Raw genomic sequence first — 16,265 nt, 5'->3', positions numbered from 1 at the left:
ATAAGAAAAGATTTTACTATCATTGATGATGATCATTGACTTCTGCAAGCAAAAAGCTTTTTCTTGGCGAAAAGGATTTTCTTGATGAATAGATTTGTGATGTTGGCACTAACAATTACGTCATGTCCATGTAACGTCAAATGTGACATTTGGTCAAATAGTACAAACAGATGTCTAAAAATATTCTGTAGTGAAAATTCGATTCGCAAGTGCTTTGTGCAAGATTTTAAATTTAAATAAGTACAAAATAAAGAAATCCATGCTTGATAGTCTATTATGATATTGTGAATGATCTTGAACTTTTGTGATAAAATAAAATGGAAGTAACAAGCGGCGCTGAAGACGGTTTCGTCAGGGAATGGGCACCTTGCACGCATATTTTAAATTTAATCCCTCCTCGTATTCAGAATGGTTTATTTTCTAATGAACTTTGTTTAACGTGTGTGGACGCTGTCAGCGAATATATTGCGTTAGGAACGAATGTTGGCCTGGTGTATTGGTACGACAGAAAAAAGGGTCACATGCAAAGACTGCGATGCGAGGTAGAGTACCATTACTTGTAGTAAACATCGTCCATATGTTTTGATGGTCACTTTCATTCACCTTGTAACACATTCTTGTCGGATCTACTTTCTAAGCTTTTGATTTCCATGGAATTTTAATTGTACATATGTAGCTTTTTTGTTATATTTGTGTTGTTAACATGCGTAGAATATGTGTGTGTTTACTTAACAGCACTAAAGTGTGATAATGGCCCAATAAAAGTTACCAAACAAGAATGTTTATCACTATCTGCAATTGTACAGCTCTCTTATCTTTGTACAATATTGTGTCAGAAATACTACCTACTGCTGTTTTTAAAATTATGATAAGAAATGCAAAGGAAAATATAATATAAAAATTAATTTGGTCTCTGTTTGAATAAATATAGGTATAGATAAACATCCAAGAAACTGGTCATATTAAATATGATGTTAAAATAGTGTTGCCTTAAAGAAAAAAATGTTCTGAGAAAACTGGAAATTCCGTGGGGTAAATCAATAGGGATTGTCCTATTAGTCATACACTTCCTTTCACAGACACTCATGAATTGATAGTCTAATAAATGATGGGTCTTTATATTCTTAGGTTTTATCTTATTAAAATTTAATATTTAGAATAAATAGTTGGTTTTTAAAATAACAAGGTATGCCTTGAAATCAACTTACAGTAAAGTTATTTATGTAATTAGTTATAATTTAAACAACTAATAATTAAATCTTCTACCAAAGCACAAGTGTAGAAGAAGCAGTGGAACAAACTACACTGCAATATAAAGAATATTTTAGACTAGGAACACTTCTGTAAAATTTCATAGACAATTCCTTTATACATTTATTTTCCCATCTTCAGCTGTAGCTACATGATGGAATTGACAATCAAATAGTGATAGGTTGCCCATCAAATAAATAAGTAATAAAATTAATAAATATATAAGGGACAAATTACACAAATTGAGTTAGCCTTGAAGTAAGTTCTAGACTTGTGTTATAAGATACTTACTCAACAATACTATGTATATACATTTATTTATACCTATATAAATACTTATAAAGATAAACATCCAAGACCCAGGCCAATCAGAAAAAGTTATTTTCTCATCATGCCCTGGCCGGGATTTGAACCCGGGATGTTCGGTGTCGCAGACAAGCATCTACCCCTGCGACACAGAGGCCATAAAAAATTAGAAGAATTAAAGGTTATGGTCAAAATTAGCAACCCAGATTCCTCTCCACAGAAATGATCATGAAATTAGGATAAATCCTGTCCATACAAACTATTATACATTTACAGGCAACATCCTCTCCCATCACATATGTGAAGATTGTGAGCACGGTGGACTTCATGGTGGGAGCCGGCAATGCTGCAGGCCAGGTCACCGTGTTCCAGATACCCAAGGAGCATCCGGAGAATGTGCCGGACACTTTCAAGCCCAAAGTAGAGCCTAAAGTGGAAAGGTATTTAATTATTTTACAGGTTTTCTTTTTACACATGCAAAGTCATGCCTGTTTCCCGGAAAGGAGACTACATTTTTCCATTCTTTCGATTCATCCACATCTTTTCACGTGTCTTATAATTATTGAGAAGTTTGGGTCTATTCATATCACCACAAATTTTTCAGTCTTTGGTTATTAATTAAAGCAGAATTGAACCACGTCATCTGTTCCCATGGATGTCATAAAAGGCGTCTAAGGGATAGGCTAATAAAATTTCTATCATTAAGCTAAATAGCCGAACGTGGCCATTCAGTCTTTTCGGGACTATTGGCTCTGTCTACCCCGTAAGGGATATAGACGTGACTATATGTATGTATTATTATTTTTTCTGTTAAATGAGTAAGTAATTTATTTTTGACAGGTACACTATAGGTGACCTTCACAAGAGTAAGATCACATCTATCGAGTGGTCCAAGAACGGAATGAGACTTTTCTCCGGTGACAAGAATGGTGTCATCATCATGACGGAAATTGATTTTTATATGGTGAGTTTTAATGTGATGTACATACATACATACATATGATCACGTCTATATCCCTAGCGGGGTGGACAGGCGGGGTGCCACTAGTCTTGAAAATACTGATAGGCCACGCTCAGCTGTTTGGCTTAGTGTTAGAATTGAGATTCAAATAGTGACAGGTTGCTAGCCCATCGCCTAAAAGAGGAACCCCAAGTTTATAAGCCTATCCCTTAGTCGCCTTTTACGACATCCGTGGGAAAGAGATGGAGTGGTCCTATGTTTTTTTGTAATGGTGCCGGGAACCACACGGCACTTAATGTGATGTGTTGAAATGAAAATCGATATTGAAGGACTTGATTCAAATATCTTTCTTCATTGTTTCAAACATTGAAAATTTTATCCTACTTCAGCCGTAAAAGTCAAATGGTTTTGGTGTCATTTGGCACAAAATGAATAATGACCTAAAAACTTAACACATGAAGCCTGGCTCTAGAGATGACTATTTTGCCATTCAGCATAAGATCAGTTGAGAAAACTTTTTATCCATAATAAAAAGTTTTCTCAACTGATACATACATACATAAAATCATGCCTCTTTCCCGGAGGGGTAGGCAGAGACTACCTCTTTCCACTTGCCACGATCTCTGCATACTTCCTTCGCTTCATCCACATTCATAACTCTCTTCATACAAGCTCGGCGGTTTCGGGTACTGATCAACTGATCTTATACGTTAACTGATATCATGTCCGTTTTTCACAGCACTTATGCAAATCAATGGAGATTGTGAACGAGGAACACGAGATTGTCCAGATGAGCTACTATCAGAACACGCTGCTGGTCTCCAGCATGTACCGGACCATAGTGTGCGAGCGACTGGACGCCAAGTGGCAGGTGTCTCAACTCGGGAACAAGGAGCGAAAGAGGTAGGTGTAGGAAGTATATATATATATATTGGTCCCGACATTAATGTATGGGAGTGAAATTTGGGTATGGCACAAGAAGCACGAAAGCAGAATAAATGCAGTGGAAATGAGAGCGTTAAGGAGTATGTTGGGTGTGAAATTGAGTGACCGGATAAAGAACAGCGTGATAAGGGAATGTTGTGATGTGAAGGAAGATGTAGTTACAGGAATAGAAAAGGGTATATTGAGATGGTTCGGTCATGTGGAGAGGATGAATGAAAACAGGTTGACTAAGCAGATATACAAGGAGTGTGTGGAGGGAAAGGTTGGAGTGGGAAGACCTAGACGAACGTATCTTGATCAAATTAAGGACGTCCTGGTAAAGGGTCAGGTCAAAAGTACCCGAAACCGCCGAGCCTGTATGAAGAGAGTTATGAATGTGGATGAGGCGAGGGAAGTATGCAGGGATCGTGGCAAGTGGAAAGAGGTAGTCTCTGCCTACGCCTCCGGGAAAGAGGCGTGATTTTATGTATGTATGTATGTAATCTTCTTATTTTATTAGATTTCTTAAAAAACACATCTTATAACGTCTTACATCGTACCACAGGGTCACTATTCTATATCTTAATGTTACCAACGTAAAAATAAGGTTAGCTAACAAAAAGGATTTAATTAAAAACAAAAACAAAACTTCTCCCACATAGGTATATATTAAATCTCTTTTCTCCTTCTATCTCCTGTAGGAATAAATAACTTAATAACTATACTTCCTACAGTAGGTTTATCTTTTTTTGCACTTTTCAGCAGGTTATTATATTCTGAAATCTAACGGGTTATATGTGCCGTGTGGTTCCCGGCCACTTCATCTCTTTCGCCATGGATGTCGAAAAAGGCGACTAAAGGATAGGTGTACAAACTTGGGATTCTTCATTTAGGCGATGGGCTAGCAACCTGTCACTATTTGAATCTAAATTCGATCATAAAGCCAAACAGCTGAACGTGGCCTGTCAGTCTCTTCAAGACTGTTGGCTCTGTCTACCCCGCAAGGGATATAAACGTGATTATATGAATGAATAAATAAACGTGATTATATGAATGAATAAATGAACGTGATTATATGAATGAATAAATGAACTGTTAACTAGTTGGTAAGGACATATTTGTGAAGAGCAAATGAACGTTTATTATAATAACTAGCTGCGCCCGCGACTTCATCCGAACTGTCATCCGAAATCACAAATTGAAGCGCTCAAGGATAAATAATTTTCCCCGATTTTTTTCACATTCTCCATTTTTTCATCGCTCCTATTAGTTGCAGCGTGATGTTATATAGCCTTAAGCCTTCCTCGATAAATGGTATATTCAATGCAAAAATAATTTTTCAATTCGAACCAGTAGTTCCTCAGTGTAGCGGCCGTTCAGCCTCCATGGACAAACAGACTCTTTGGCTTGACAATTTAGATGACCAAAGACTTATGAAAAAAAGGACAATCGTCACTAAGACGAGACGACGATAAGACGACATGTTGAACAGGCAAAATTCTTTTTTATTATATATTTAGACACGACCCAATAGACCCTCGGCCCGTTCACTGAGATTAGCGCGTTTAAACAAACAAACTCTTCAGCTTTATAATATTAGTATAGATGAGACATTTGCTCGGGGTTTCTCTTCCCTGACCGGCCCTGACAGGATACAAAGAGTTATCAGTCATGAAAAAAATCCCAAGGTCACAAGCCTCAGGAGATTAGCTCGTTTAAACAAACAAACTCTTCAGCTTTATAATCCGACCCGATCCCGGCCAGGGCATGAGGAGAAAAGAACTTTCTCTGATTGGCCTGGGTCTTGGATGTTTATCTATACCTATAAGTATTTATTATAAAATATAGTATCGTTGAGTTAGTATCTCGTAACACAAGTCTCGAACTTACTTCGAGGCTAACTCAATCTGTGTAATTTGTCCCGTATATATTTATTTATTTTATTTATAATGATGATTTGTAAACGCAGCATTATGCTGAGGGGGTACCCTTTCGGGAGCACCATATTTTTGTACATATTTTTGTTTCCTTTTTTTTTGTCTATTTGTTATGGTGTTCTTTGAATAAATTCCTTTTGACAGCCTGTGCGCGCTGGGCGCCGTGTGCGTGTACTCGTACGCGCGCGGCGGGCGGCGCGCCGACGGCGTGGTCGCGGCGCGCCGCGGGCTCCGCCTGTGGCGCGCCGACCGCCGCGGCACCGTGCACCACACGCTGCTGTTCAAGGTGACACAGCTTTGTGGTTATACCGCCAGTTTAGCGCTAGATTAGCGCCACCTACAAAAGAATTTTTTGCAAATTCCACGGTACTAGGTATAGTTTCAAAAGAATACAGGGTTTTTGCAAATTCCACGGGAACTAAGGGTATAGTTTTTACCGGGAATTTTCGTGCAGGTAAAACTTATGGTTCCTCCATACTCGCTTTTCAAGAAGAATCGCTCAGTAGATAATGCATGAAAAATAACAAGCACACTTTCCCATTTATAATATATGGTGATTATAATTAATAAATTTATAATATTGTGATGTCAGTCTTTTGATGACTGTTGGCTCTGTCTACCACGCAAGGGATATGACGTGATTATATGCATACATACATACAATGGTCACGTCTATGTCCCTTGCGGGGTAGACAGAGCCAACAGTCAGTGAGTGTTTTTAGTCAGTTTTATAATTTTCCAGGAAGCAATATCGAACCCGCTGACGGTGGCGGAACTCCTCAACCCGTCTCTCCGTAAACACTCGCACTCCGAAGGAGAGTACAACTTCGGCCCGCTGTACCCGTTCCGGGAACACTTCCTGGTGTCCCACAACGAGCACTTCTTGTACATCCTGGACCCGAGGTCCGCCACTGCCGTCGCTGTTGTCGATGATCTGCGCAAGTGTGTATATTACAAATTTTCTCTAAAGAAAGAAAGAAAGAAAGAAAGAAAAATCGTTTATTTGGTACATTAACAAAATAGATATAAATTGGAATCAGTGAATTTTTAAATTACATGCATGCACCAAAAATGGCCCTTTAGTTTATTTTGAAACAATCTTTAGGATAGTTGCATGGGTAACATTTGAAATGGTTTTGTATCTGTCTCTATTTAGGTTATGGGCTCAGCTTGTAATACAAAAAAGTATTTTTTTTTTGTAATTTATTGGTCATAATATGTAAACAAAAGATTTTTTTTAATTTATTGGGTATAAATATTACCAAAAGAAATACATTTTGTCTTATATAAAACCGTATCGTTTAATTGAGACTGTCCTGATTTATGTGCACAGCTCATAATTGGAATTGGAAATTCTTTTTTTGGGACAAAGAAAGTACCTATCTGTAAAAAAATTGTTTCATTATTTCTATGAAAACGTTATTTTTTATGCGTGACAAAAAGTAACTCAATATGAATGGAATAATATTTTAAATAGAAATATATAAGATCACAGAAACAAAATTTCTGAAAAAAAAACAAAACTTATAAGTCATCACTCTTTTGTACTAGAGGACTTCAAGGGTTGTGTATCAGTGGCCGTAATATTTTAAAAAAAAGTCACATCTTCTATTTCAGAATCCTGTCGGTGTCCGTGAATAAATCTGAGATCTGGATATTGGAAGGGCCGCGCTCGCTGCTGAGACTGGCGCCCGCGCCCGACCCCGCCGCCGCAGGTCTGTTCGCGCGGTAGACAGTACATTGCAATTTATATTTATATATACATATATATTCACTCACAAGGCAAATCACTCGCATTAGCAAACTCGGAATTGAAAAAAATGACTATGAATTTAATTTCATGAATAAGATAAATGGGACTTGAAAAAAAATTTTTTTTTTTATAATTAGCATAATTTGAAAGAAATAGGAAGTACAAAAGATCATTCGAGGTCATCTTCATCATCATTTTTTATTTTGATTTAGTTTTCTAGATTGGTTGTACTTGATATATATATAATTGAGATATAAATAGTGACAGGTTGCTAGCCTGTCGCCTAAAAAGGAATCCGAAATGTATAAGCCTATCCCTAATAAAGGGCATAATTCAAATACTTTTATGCCCTTTTCGGATCAGATAAGGTTATTGTTAATACTTTGTGTAGCATATTTTCATTAGGGCATTAAAAATAATGAAAAAAAGATCTTATAATAGAAGATCACATTTAGTTCGCCACGAAATAAATTTAAAAGAAATTCGGTGCTTTTTAAAATACGTGATACGTGTAGGGTACAGTAAGATATTGTCCCTAAGAGATATTTCTCTGCTGGGAATTACAATTTAATTAGCAGTATTTTTAATGAAGATATTAAACATATCAATAAATTCCGTCCCCTTATTGTCATTTTGGATTTTTTTTATAGATATTGTTTGGAAGAAATATGTCATTCCCTTGCATTTATTGAAACATTTGACGATTTTTACACTCCTTGACAAAAAGACAGAAAACCTCGTTTTTTTATTCATGAACAGAATAAAAATAGTGAGAGTTTAAGTTGACATGTGAGATAAGATAAAGTTTACAAATTTTTTAGACCTTTAAAACAGTATCATGATAGGTACATAATATGTTAAAATATATGAAGTATTAAATAAGTTTTTTTTTTAAATTATAATTTACAAACAATTTATAATAAATAAGTACTTAGTGCAAATTACATAGAAATTTTTGAGTATATCTAGTTATCTATGGTGCCTGTAGATTTGTAGTAACAGTAATTTCAGCTTTAGTACTTAGGCCAAATTGCTTAATACTTGTAGTTAGAACAGGGTATCAGAGGCATTAACAATAATGCTGGCCAGAACGAAAATATACCATAACTCTTTAGGTTAAAGCATATTTTGCAATTTACTTAAGATAAATTTTTCGATGTATTATATATTTTTAGAAGATTTTTCGGAATTTGTTGGTTATTATACATTTTGCGTGTAACATATATTTTTAGACATTGAAAGTGCTTTGATCGATATAGGTGCCATTGATAGGATACTTAGTTTAATTCTTTTTAATTTATAATTTAGTGGTAGAATTAATTTTAATTAGTGGTGGTAATTTTTATTTTCTTTCCCTTAATATTAAATACAGGAATGTACGTCAAACGCACATTTCAATTTAAATATAAACATTAGTTTCGACTTTTGCATTTTGAGTGAAAACATGGTTGTTTGATTGTTACAATAATTTTAAGTGTATAGTTTTGACTTATTTATAATGTATTTTTTAATTTTGGTACACACGATATAAAATTGACCCAAAAAAACATAAATATTGACATGTACACGGAAAAAAATAAGTTATTTAATTTATTAGTTACCGCTAGATGATCCTAGTTGAAGGCTGTACCTACCACAAAACACAACATCATACAAAAGACGATTCATATAATGGATGACGACAAGTCATATGCTAACCATTTACGTTATTGCTATCATAATTGCTTATTGTTTTCATTCATAAATTAAAACATTGTCTGTCGCCTATTTTAAAAGTCGTGTGACCTACCATGTTTCCCTAGTTTTTTTATTCACACAATTCGTTCCCTTTGCCATCACATCTGATACTCCTTTTCACACAAAAGTGAAATCAATATCATCACAAATTATATAAATACCAAAGGAGATAGCTACTCTAAAGTTGATACATATTTCATTCATTTTGACAAAATGTGTCGATTTTTATTTCTGTCTCTTTCGCTCTAATGACAAATGTCCTGCTGTCAGAAGTAACCACATATTTACTACATTTATACATTCTTGACTGTGACGTGTACTTAAGTGCCTTGCTTGTACCAAATTAGGACCAATGTAACTTAGGCATAATTTAATTAGTTTATAATTATTGTTAAGACTTTTATTATTATGTATAAATACAGTTTGTCATATTGTAGTACATACTAAAGATAACTAGATTTTGTCTTAAGATAAGATTCTGAGGAAATATTGACTAAGAGCATTTTTTTTGTGGTTCAAAACCAATTTAGCGTTATTCTCATACTGTGACATATCATTTGGATGATTTATAACAGGAATTATACGAACACCATATTTATTGTTGTATTTGTATAGGTATGTTACCGGTATTTCTGGTTGATCGAAGAAGTCGCCATATTTATTTTTAAGTTAAATCTACTACAAACTAAACGAAGTAATTATTTGTTCAATGGATATTTTTTCCAAGGTTGCGGTATGATTGGTAATTGTTATAATCCTTTTGGATGTGTTATTGCATTAAAATCTAGATATTTTCGAATTTATATAGGAAATGTAATGATCCTATTTTTGTTCTATTCTGACCTGAAAAATGTCTTTAAAATTCGGGCTTTAAAAAATAAGTATTATGAATAGTTTTGAATATTGAGATAGATTCCAAATATGATGGTCCAAAATTTTAGGAACTTAAAAGTGGAAAAAAATGCATCATCATGTAATACATCAACATATGTTTTTTAATGGTTAGATCTAAATGAAAAAAATGCATGTTATGCATGCTGCGCAAATTAAATTACTTATTCTATTTCATTTTATGTTATTATTTTTTGGTAGTTAGGAATTGTGATTTTTAAAAAACGATAGTGTTCATTTTACAATTAATGCTTGAATTACAATGGTTTAATGGTTTATTGTTAATTTTTATATGTTCTTGCAATTATATTTCCTGTACTTATAATGTGCACGATTTTGCGCCAAAATCAATACCTACTTAGTTTTTTTTTGCTAGTCATCCATAGTTTTTTTTTATTTGTAATGTTTTTATAAGTACATACAGACTTGGAAGTTGTGAAATATTGATATAAAAACCTATGTACTACGTTTAATAGATTTTGTCATTTGCGGACAAAATTAGTATTTAATATATTAGTTTTTATTAGTATTACATACATCGCCGCTTTATTTCATACGGGTTCACAAAGCCAACAGTCTCAAAAAGTCTGAAAAGCCGCGCCTGTTAAAATGCACTGTGTTTGAGTCAACATACGTACCATATATATACAACAAACTCCCAAGTCTGTGTCAGCCAAAGAAATCGGAATAATATATGAGAAAATAGAAATTCCATATTATACTTGAAACTAAAGCTAACTATAATAGCATTTATGTATTGTCGTAACGTCCTCATAACGCAGAGTGCAAAGTTCAAAAGCTGTCAAATACAATTTACATGTAATATGATAACCCAATTATGACATATGAAAACAAATTTACATGTTACCATTTCTTTGGTCTTACATTATTCCGAATTCTATAGTACCCATTTTTTTTCTTTATTTGCGCGTTCGCTATCATCTTGTATTGTCCATAGCATGGCCACTGTACTTATATGTAAATATACTATATACTATTGCAGTATTTTTTTTTGCATTTTTATTTTTTTCTTTCCGCCTCACCTCCGCTTTGTGCTTAGTATATTTATGTATGAGCAAGGGCTCTTTAACTTTCGCTTGCTTGTGTTTTACAACTATTGTTTTTAAATGTATATAGACTTACAGACATAGATTTAGATAGACAATGTAAGTGTGAAAACAGCGTGTCAAATTTCTTATGCCATACAGGCATTAAAATCTGAACGTGGCCTATCTTGTCTTTTTTAAGACTGTTGGCTCTGTCTACCCCGCAAGGGATGTAGTCGTGATTATATGTATGTCTGTATGTACAGGCTCAATTACTTTATCGGATGAAAAAAAAGAATAAATATCCTTGTTTCGAAAAACTTTAGGTAGATTTTGCAGATATAGCTCAATGACACTTATCATTCAAATAATAATGATGACAATAAATGCTAATAGAGTATAGCGAATGAGACAGTTTTGAAGAGTTTATTTTTTAAATACTTACACTTACTTGGTCTAACTAGATAGGTAGAAACGATATGAATTCAACCCGGATTGGGTTCATTGGCATTGGTGCAACAATACCACAGTACAATAATTAAGATGTTTTAGGAACCATTCCAACATAATAAAATATTTTGCGATAAATCTTATAAAGTACTTTAAAAGTGAAGTAAATGTTCTCGACTAACTGTTTAGATCAATTATAACATACTAGCTGTGCCTGCGACTTCGTCCGCGTGGAATAGTTATTTTGGGCATCATTGAAGCCCTCTGGGGAAATAATTATCCCCGTTTTTTTCTCATTTTCCATTATTTCTTCGCTCCTAATAGTTGCAGCGTGATGTTACATAGCGCAAAGCCTTCCTCGATAAATTATCTATTCAACATAAAAAGAATTTTTCAATTCGAACCAGTAGTTCCTGAGGTTAGCGCAAACAAACAAATAAACTCTTCAGCTTTATAATATTAGTATAATGTAACCGGCTTCATGTCGTTACAATACCAAAATATATAAACTTATTTATAAATTTTTAATACCTACATTCGTAAAACTGTTCCCTACAGACGAGCCGATCAACCTGATGACGAAATCGCTCACCACATCAATCCAGCAGGCCGTGAACACGATGCGGGACCTCACTCTGGACCAGACGGTGCCCTACATCACCAGCGTTCTCGAACAACCCATTTCCATCTTCACCACGAGCGAAGTAGACACCGTAGTAAAAGCAGAGGAATGCTTCGAGCTACCCCCAATCAAACATCTACCCACAGATATATCAGAGAACGTTCTAGAATCGATCATAAACGAGTTTAAGGACGTATCGAGTGATGATGAGTTGCGAAAGGCCAAGTCTGAGGAGTTGCAGAGAAAGTTGAAGTTGTATAACAGTATAATGGAGAAGAAGTGTGATGATGAGTTGATTCACAGTAGGAGGAGTAGGAGAAGGGAGACCGGGTCGGGGAGCAGTACTCCCAGGCTGGCGACCCCGGTGCGCAGGGTCGATGTCAGCTACACCAGCCCGTGTCTCATGAACGTCAGTGTGTACGGGTAAGTGATTTAGAACATCCAATTTTGAAAAGGTGCCTGTATTTTTAATGAATCTTAACTGGAGCTCGTAGCTAGAAGTAAAACTTAAAATTATAACACCACTTATAATAACTAACACTACGAGAATTGTCAGAAGTTAATTTCATTCTTCAATAAAAATATACAAACATGTAGGTATATCAATAATACGCTATTTATAAATCTGTATTTTTAATTTTTCAGCAACACGCCACTAAACGACGAACTTCTTGAACAGGAGATTGAAGAAAAAGAAAAAATACTAGCCAAAATGCTGAACCTCGAGTCCCTGAGTATTCCTACAGCGAACATAGACACAACTGCTGAAGAAAAACCCGTCACCATAGTGCCCACGTATCCGAAACCAAAAACCGTAGAGAATGACTTTCTAGAAACATCCAAAGATGTGACAGATACCCCCAAAAAAGTTAACACCGTCAAACCTGTAAAACAAGAAATAATTGAGACGAAGAAAGATCCTGATCTCTTTGATTTAGTTCCAAAAGTAGTGCAGCTACCTAACACATGGAATTTAGATAATATTCAGCTGAAATTAGAATTGGAGGTTAATAATGCAAAGAGTGTCGTGTCTCCAGATGATAATTTGGATAGCGAGTGGGAGTTTATCTGATGCAACAGAAAAACAACGTGAGTGATCGTTGTTTAAGATATCCTCTAGAGGGCACTTGTATGTAAATTATGTGCGTCACATTGCATCGTTGGAAAATAGTTGGTTGATTAAATCGTGGCGTATCCAAAATTATCATGTTACGCTTTCATTTTCAAGGTAAACACAGAATTTCAATTATATTTTGCTCAAATAAAGATATCATTAATAGCTTATCATAAAATTGGGGTTTACAGTAAAGAAAAAGTTGAACATTTTTTTATTAGACTTTAAAAATGAAAGCGATTACAATTTGTAAGTATATTTATCTATGTAGGCAAATCTAAAGATAAGTACCTTTTATTGTTTAAATAAAATACATAAAATTCTAACATCTGACTGAAAGCATGATGATTCGCAATCTGTGCAAAGGTTGCAGAATCCAGAATCCATGGTCAAAGGCACATACCACGGGCTCTTCTCCAGAAAGGAGAGGACGTAACCGGGCCTAAAGCCAGGAGGAAGATCATTCCATATGATAAGTACAACGCTTCGGGACAAGTTGGAAATAAATTTAACATATGCGCATAGTGTTAAAACAAGCACTAAATTTGTAGAATTTAAGACAATACTGTGTGTTAAGTGCACTTTAAGGCTGAGAATAGATAGAGGAATTTGCCTGTTTCTTATGAGATTTTCATATGCAAGACGCGACATTCCTTGTTTTATTTTTTACAATATCGAACCTGATAATGTATTTATATGAATTATTGCACGATACGCCTTAACAATTTGAAATGTTTTATAAGAAAAACTAAATATTTATATGGATAATGTAGCATGTAGCTGTAAAAATATTTTTTAACAAGTCGTTATGCAGAACAAATTTTAATTACTTTTTCTTTTATAAATATTTTTAGTTATATCAAGATGGTCAATGCATTTATTTTGTTCACATTGTCTGCTTGGCAGAAAATTTTGTTCTTTGTTTGGCTCTAAAGCGAAGTAAACTTAGTTATATATTCTTTTAATAAAGGATCTGAATTACAGGGCTTCTTTTTATTTTATTTATTGTTATTAATTAATAAAGAATATTATTTATAATTACGTGGTAATTAAGAAGTATTAATTTGAACATTTTACTGTTAAAATTGCATATTCCAATTATGTTCCAATTATATTACTTTTAGGTCAGCTATAGATTAAATAATTTTAACTTTTCAAACAAACGCACTGTGCAAATTTCTTAAACTGTATCGTCGGTAATATTTTAATAACATTGAATTACAGGTAGGTCGAATATTTTCAAACTCATTTGTTTTGAAAAAGGTTTCATAAATTATGTGTTACAATCGAATTGTTATTACTTTAGAGACGGCTTTGTGGAGCAGTTTATATCGTAATTATTAGCATTTATTATCAGATCTCTTCTATATACAGTATGTTCGATTTTTTTTTTTGTTGTTAATTCATTTTTGGCAGGTACAATTTTTATGAAGTTTATTTGAATAAGAATAATTATTAATATATTTTTAACATTATAAAACGCTTTTGAATGTACGCTGTAGTATAAGCATTCTGTATGTTAATTTGGGCGGGGTTTGATTTATAAAACCATGCAGTTTATTTAAATATATGTAACTTAATCAGTTTTTAAAGTCGAATGAAACATACTTTACATTTGAAACAACACGTCGATGATGTGGTCCAATAAGGCTATAGTGTATCGCCGACTTTGCCTTACAAATATAATAACTGATAAAAAACCAATGTAAAATAGGAAAGAGTCGGTGATATAAAATGACCCTATGTTTTCTGTGTATAAAAATTGTCCGTTCACTTTGGAGTCAATATTTGTTGTGATATTTTGTGCAGTTTTTTTTTTCTTAGAATAAAATTATTCATTACAATTAATGGTCGTTTTGTTTTATTTGTTTATGGTGTGGGCCCTCAGGTATAGAATTATTACTGATGTCGGCCTTATATTGCTGCAGTATTGCACTGCTGTGCAGTGATGATAATATGCATTTAAATAATTCAAAGATTTGTTTAAATTTTATTTTACAGGCTCTTGTTCCTTTTGGAAATTCGTAGCCGGGGTATTAGGGGGGCGAGTCGCTGGTTAAAATCAAACTACGGTATAGAATACACATACAAACTTTATTTGAATAACACATGCCACCAATGGACACTAAAGACATAAACTAATTAAACAAAACTTAAAAAAGGTTGCGTATACAATTTTGGAAAAGCACGCTCCTTTGCAGTTATTTTTGGATACATTTATAGAAGTATTTTAAGTTGATGAAAAAAAAAGTCCTAATCCTAACTCGCCCCAGTTTCACAGCCATCTTAAATCTTAATTTTACTTTATTTCTTCAAAAATATACAATTCAGTGATTACTGGGTCGTGTTGGATTGTGGTGAGCCGATATAAATAAAATGAGTAGTTAGAAAAATTGATTTTTTTCTTCAATAAAATATATATTGGCGTAGGCAATCTTCAGCAAAGGAGCGTACTTATATATAATGAAAAAAAAAAAACAAAATGTTATTATACTAACACAAGAACTAAAAAAAATATAACAAAATTATTGGAAAGGCTACAGAAACACTGTAAACAAATTGACAAACGCAAACTAACGGAGATACCTCAATTGACGGAAATAGTTAAGTACTTAAACTAAGGTTGGTCGGATTATATAAATGCATAACCGAGTAACTATGTGATAAGCTAAGCAATTATTGCTAAATCGCTAAAATAAACGCAAATACGCTGTTGCGCAAACACTCAAGATTAAAATCGACACTATATTCAATTCGATTTTCTCACTTGAAATTTTTTTTCTAGATCATTGTGCTACAGAATCAAACATTACATCAGCCATATTTGACACGCAAATTTCACCACAAACACGTGTCAAATAACTATTCGACATACGTGGGGTAGACAGAGCCAACAGTCTTGAAAAGTCTGAATGGCCACTGGTTCAGCTATTTTAACTATTCGACGAACAGTTATATAGAAGTCGGCAAAATCAACAAAAGCTAAGCCCGTACTATTACTATAACAATCACTTTAATATCACAACACATTAGCGCAAAAGCCGTATACAAATTAAATAAGCTTACATATTAGGAATTTTTATATGTTACACACCGCATTTTTCTCATAATACTGGTGAGTTGGCCGTCTGAATGCGCTTGCGACGATGAAATACAAAACAGTCTTGTATAATCTGATCGTGGTTCTTAAGTATTTTCGACACAATTGACCCGTGAAAGAAAATGACGATATATTTATGTGCTTTGCCTTTAATAGGTCGCTAGCCAAAAACA

At 34.1% G+C, this 16,265-nt stretch overlaps 1 protein-coding gene across 1 annotated transcript; it reads left to right on the top strand.

The window, feature by feature from the left end:
- Positions 1-132: 132 nt before the first annotated feature.
- On the top strand, positions 133-14,795 carry LOC106139347 (WD repeat-containing protein CG11141). Its single transcript, XM_013340774.2, has 9 exons — positions 133-542; positions 1,834-1,997; positions 2,398-2,521; positions 3,258-3,421; positions 5,524-5,665; positions 6,122-6,321; positions 6,997-7,094; positions 11,815-12,301; positions 12,524-14,795. The coding sequence occupies exons 1-9, from the start codon at positions 318-320 to the stop codon at positions 12,948-12,950; spliced, it is 2,031 nt and encodes a 676-aa protein (XP_013196228.2). The 5' UTR covers positions 133-317; the 3' UTR covers positions 12,951-14,795.
- The last annotated feature ends 1,470 nt before the right edge of the window (positions 14,796-16,265 follow it).

Source organism: Amyelois transitella, chromosome 19 (genome assembly GCF_032362555.1).
Source record: "Amyelois transitella isolate CPQ chromosome 19, ilAmyTran1.1, whole genome shotgun sequence".
NCBI classification, from domain to species: Eukaryota; Metazoa; Arthropoda; class Insecta; order Lepidoptera; family Pyralidae; genus Amyelois; species Amyelois transitella.
This window is presented reverse-complemented; position numbering and strand designations above follow the sequence as displayed.